This window comes from Triticum aestivum, chromosome 5A (genome assembly GCF_018294505.1).
Source record: "Triticum aestivum cultivar Chinese Spring chromosome 5A, IWGSC CS RefSeq v2.1, whole genome shotgun sequence".
NCBI classification, from domain to species: domain Eukaryota; kingdom Viridiplantae; phylum Streptophyta; class Magnoliopsida; order Poales; family Poaceae; genus Triticum; species Triticum aestivum.
Window position 1 is genome coordinate 679,883,514 of NC_057806.1, and position 5,497 is coordinate 679,889,010.

The 5,497-nt window shown below is 54.9% G+C and overlaps 1 protein-coding gene across 1 annotated transcript; it reads right to left on the reverse strand.

Moving 5' to 3' along the window:
- Window positions 1-1,993: 1,993 nt before the first annotated feature.
- On the reverse strand, window positions 1,994-5,117 carry LOC123105933 (probable receptor-like protein kinase At5g24010). Its single transcript, XM_044528115.1, has one exon. It carries the CDS (start codon window positions 4,958-4,960, stop codon window positions 2,339-2,341), a length of 2,622 nt encoding a protein of 873 aa, XP_044384050.1. The 5' UTR covers window positions 4,961-5,117; the 3' UTR covers window positions 1,994-2,338.
- Window positions 5,118-5,497: the final 380 nt, after the last annotated feature.

The window sequence follows — 5,497 nt, forward strand, 5'->3', positions numbered from 1 at the left end:
TAAGGATCACCTGCTAGTGCGAGCGGTGTGACAGTGGCGAGGACTGATGCTCCTCGTGCAGCAGACAGCAGGTTGCTCTGTGGCGCCGACAAGGGGTTAGGTTGCAGCGTCGGGGCGGAGGGGAGGCAGTGCAGCAGACAGTAGGATGGTCTCGAAGGCGGCCACACTGCGCAGGAGCGACTGGAACCGGAGTGGTCCGTTATTAGCCAGGATCGGCTGTTGCTGATAATGTTGCGGGCATGTGGATGAGTATGTGGATCTCAACGTTTCACGTCCATCAGCAAGGCACGGCCTGGCGTTGCGCACTGCACTGCTATGCGATGCTGTTGAACATGAAGTGCACTCAAACCGTGATGCATGCCATCCGCGTTGTATCCTCTTGCATGGTTCGACGAGGTTTCGCGTATGTCCAGGTTCGTTGATCATCTCTCTCTCTCTCTCATATTTTTTGTGCAGCTCAACAGCGAGGGAGATTTGCAAGTGGTCAAAATTCTGGTGCTATCATTGCTATGTAATAAGACAAGGTTTCTCCTGATCCTCTTTCTTCTTGATAATCCATATAGGGATTGCTTCTGTTGATTATTTTGAAGCCTTTTCTTGTAGACTAAAGGTTCAGAGATGGCCACTAACTGATTGGTGTTATTTAGGTTCAGGTTCATTTTTGTGCTCTTAAGGTATAGTATCCCTTCCATCATTGCTGCAAACATTTACTATCTGTCCTTGGTGCAGGAATTTGCAACCGTTAAACCCACGACGGTTCCGGTGTGGGATATATTCTTCATGGTCCCATGTCATTTGCTGCATCTGCTGTTAATTTGATGATATGGTTTTTGGGATGACCATGATTTACTCCCTTCTAATATTTGTTCTATGCAAGCATCAAGACTAAATAATATGGGTTTACCCCCTTATCACATTTGTTGTATGTAGGCATCAATACTAGAGATATGGTTTTAACCCCTTCTCATATTTATTTTTTTGAACGACCCCTTCTCATCTTTATTGTATGGATGCATCAAGCTATGATGAATTTGGATGACATACTATTAACTTACATAATAAGACCCTTACGGGGTGAAAAGCCGGAAGCAATTGCAAGGCATTAACAATCTGTTTTTTTACTGAAGCTGAACAAATGCCCCATATACAAGCTCTATCATGTTAACTACTGATGTGAACTTCATCAGCTATCATTTCATTACGAACACAAAACCAATGGGCAGTCAAACAAGGATGCCTTGAATTACCAAGGAATTAGAAATTTATCATGCAATATCAATATGTATTCTCTTTATGTACAATTAATGTATTGACTCTTTTCATTCAATAAATTTTTTCTTTATGAAAGATTATAGCATTTGTACCAATATAATTTTTTTACATACACCATAATATAAAATTTGAAGTGAACACGTAAAAAGTGAATAAAATAATTAAATAATTGGTATATGAAGTTTAATATTATTGTACATAGAATTTCTCACATAAAGTATCAATAGGCGCGGCGTGCCAGCGCACGGGCATGAAAATTCAATATGGCTCGCTAGCAAGTAAGTACCCAACATAATGAATTTGCAAGACAAACAATGACCTTGGCGATAATATGCAATGATTTCTCCGACGTGGCACTTCTTCGCATGTATCCCAACGTCCTCAGAGAGATGATCCCATCATTACATACAAAGGAGCTAAGACACCCGTTGGATAGGTAGAGGGATTTGCAAAAGCTCTTGACTACTTCATTACAAACTATCTTACAGGGGCTACACTAGGATGATTTAACTCAACTAGGCCATCCGCAATCATTTACTTTCATGGAGTTGCATCATTGTATATAGTATGTTCCATAGAATGGTCTCTATAATGTGTCAATAAGTAGACCTTATTAGTAGCCTGTACACTTCCGTTCATCGGTATTTATCATACATGGCTGCAATAAATGTACTCATTTCCCACCTTTTAGAACTCTTTCTGGGCTTTAATTATGCGATTCTGTCATTAAAAATATAACAATGGCCTTTGTGATTCGTATAAATATAATGCATCACCAGGCGCGGCGTGCCGCCGCGCGGGCTATGCTAGTTAAAACAAAAAGCTGAAGCCTAAAAATGACGATAGTACATGGAACTGCAAATTATTATGGACAATTACACATGTTTGAGAGCTGTGGAGGAGCACCAACAATGGTGCCCAGATGAGGGTTCATTTTATCAATCGTCGCCTCCATATCAATGCAATCGTGTTGAAATCTGTTTGATTCCGAGAACATCTTCTACTCTAGTGGTACAGACAGATTGCACAAGAGATTGGTGCAGGAAGTGGTGGATGGATGGATGGATCATCGCCCCTCGCCACGGGCGTTCAGCTGGGAGAAGACCTGGCTATCGGCGAGGTCGGTCATGCTCAGGCCCGTCTCGTCCGCGTCGTCCATCATCAGCAGGCTGGTGGACGATGGCACCCACCGCGGCACGACCACGTCGGCGGGGAGCTGCGTGGCGACGGCGCCGCTGTCCTCGAACGCGTCCCTGTTGACGTGCGTCTCCTGCAGCTGCAGGCAGTACTCGAGGTTCCACAGCACGTCGCCCATGGACGGCCGGTCCGCGCCGTAGTCGGCCAGGCACCTCTCGGCCGTCTCGGCGAACTTGCGCAGCGAGTTGTCGTTCACCTCGCCGGCGATCCTGGCGTCGGCGATCTTGTCGAGCTTCCCCTCCCCGTGCATCCTGACGGCCCACTCGGCGATGTTGATCTGGTCGCGGTCCAGGCTCTGGTCGATGACCGGGCGCGCGCAGAGCACCTCGAAGAGCACCACGCCGAAGGAGTAGACGTCGGAGCGGTCCGTGAGCTGCTGCGTCTTGAAGTATTCGGGGTCGAGGTACCCGAAGCTGCCCTTGACGGCCGTGCTGACGTGCGTCTCCCCCAGCGACGGCCCGATGCGCGAGAGACCGAAGTCGGCCACCTTGGCGATGATCGCGCCGCCGCCGGTGCTGCCGCCGCCGTCGGTGCCGAGGAGGATGTTGGTGGACTTGACGTCGCGGTGGATGATGTTCTCGGAGTAGCCGCTGTGCAGGTAGTGCAGGCCCCTGGCGGCGCCGATGCAGATCTCGAGCCGCTGCTTCCACGAGAGCGGCGGCTCGTCGTCGGAGCCGCCGTACAGGTGGCCCCGCAGCGTGCCCTTCTCCATGTACTCGTACACCAGAATCATCTCCGCCTGCTCGTTGCAGTAGCCGATGAGCGAGACGAGGTGCCGGTGCCGGATGCCGGACAGCACCACGATCTCCGTGTGGAACTCCGGCAGGCCCTGCTTGGAGGCGCGCATGGCGCGCTTCACAGCCACGGGCGTGCCGTCCGCGAGCGCGCCCTTGTACACGTTGCCGAACCCGCCGACGCCGATGAGGTTGCGGTCGTGGAAGTTGTCCGTGGCGGCCTTGAGCTCCGCCAGCGAGATGTGCAGCTTGGTGCTCACCCTCTGCATCCTGGCGGTGGTGCCCTCGCTGGACCGGTTCGCCGACTCGTCGGCCCAGCCGGAGATGCCTTCCTGCGTGTACGGTGACCACGGCAGCTGCGTGCTCTCCTTGTCCTCCGTCGACCCCGGCGGCGCCACCTGCCTCCGCTTCCTCCGCCGCACGACGAAAAAGCAGAGCACCGCGGAAGCAAGGACGGCGGCGCCGAGCACCGTCGCGAGCACGATTATGACGATTCTCTTCGTCCGGCCGTGCGACCCCGTCGAGCTCAGATTAACGGTTTGCAGCTTCATGATCTCCAGGCCGTTCAGTATGCCGCCTTTGCTGCTTTTCTTCGACCTGCCGATGCTGACGGTGAGGTTCCCGGCTCTCGGCGCCATGGCCGCGTAGTCGATGTAGAAGGCCTCGTTCGACTGCCTCGCCCGAGCACTCGGCGTGAGGTCTGGAGTGCCAATGGCTTGCGCGACGTAGACGTTGAAGACGATGACAGTGCCGACGACGGAGCTGACCACCTCGTAGTCGCAGAAGTGGAGGCGGACGAGGTAGCGGGACCCCTGATCCGCCGGGAACGTCCACGTGACGTTGAAGTTGAAGCCCGGGGTTGTCGCCTGCAGGAGGTCCGTCACGTTCGCCGCGCGCTGCGTCTTGTACACCACGTCCGGCGCCACCTCCTGTGTGTAACCGTTGGACGGGGCGTAGATGATCGGGCTGGGGGTGTTGTTCACCACCGACTGCCCGGGCGCGCCGAAGAGGTAGGGGTCGTCGGGGAGCCACGTCCGCCACAGCGTGTCGTTCCCGTTGGTCAGCAGGGGCCCGCCGACGTTGAGGCGGTACACCGTCTCCAGCGCGTCCAGCGGCCACTCGGGCAGGTCATTGCTCCCCACAGGGTCCACCGGCACCGCCGTGTTGTTCCACAGCAGCTCCGGCGGGGCCGAGAACAGCTCGACGGCGTTGACGAACGCGGAGGAGCCGGCTTCCGGGGCGAACCTGACGGTGAAGTCGCCGCCGGAGGCTCCGCGCGGGACGAAGAACTCCTTGACGACGCCGTCGGCCGGCGGCGAGAAGGCGGGCAGCAGGGCGTAGGCGTCGAGGACCGAGACGGTGAACCGCGCGGAGGAAAGACTGGTGGAGGAGGAGGAGGCGGGGACGAACGGGAAGAAGTGGAGGCGCAGGACGAGGAACGACGACGCGTCCGGCGCGGCAGGGTAGGTGAGGCGGTAGGAGAAGGCCGAGGTGTCGGCGCGCGCGGCGGCGTACAGAGGGGAGGCCGCGTTGGAGCTGGCACTGGCAGACACCGCGGCGGCGCCCCCCTGCGAGAGGTAGCCGTCGTCCCGCACGAAGGTGCGCGCGGGGTTGTCGGACGGGAAGGGCACGTCGGCTCCCGCGCCGCACGCGAGGAAGATCTTGAAGTCCGGGGAGAAGGCGGCGAGGGCGGTGTAAGGGAGGACCGTGGCGACGAGAAGGAGGAGGAGGAGGGGGAGCACGACGTGGACGGCCATTCAGCTCAGGCGATGGTGGAGCCGTGGCCGGGCGGGCGTGCGGGTGGTGGTGGGAGATGAGGCGATCATGGGGATAAGCACGAGTGCGGCGGGCGGCGGTGGTGGTGGAGGGAACACGGCGGGAAAGTGCAGAGTGGTGTGTTGACTCGGGCAGCGGGAAGGTGGACTTGGACTTGGAATGAATTGGCAAGTGGGGGCAGCGACAAGGATGGGATTGGGAATGGGATTGGTGTGCCCGTGTGTGTTTGGCAGCTCGTGCTGGACTGGAGTGATTGGGGCATCGGGCCATTGGAAATTCCGGTTAATTCCTCCACTCGTCATCGTCAAGTGGCACCAATTCATTCAGCTGAAAAGTACGTTGTTTTCCTGGATATTTTTCTCCCTCCTGGATGATCGATTGCTCTATATGGTCGATGTTACTTTTTGAAGGAAATGCTTCATGAAATCAATTCATTTTTCTTGATGAATTAGTCTCTTTTTTGTACCAGTTTATTAATATCTGCTAGAACGATAGAATCCATAGTGTCTGTTTTGTAG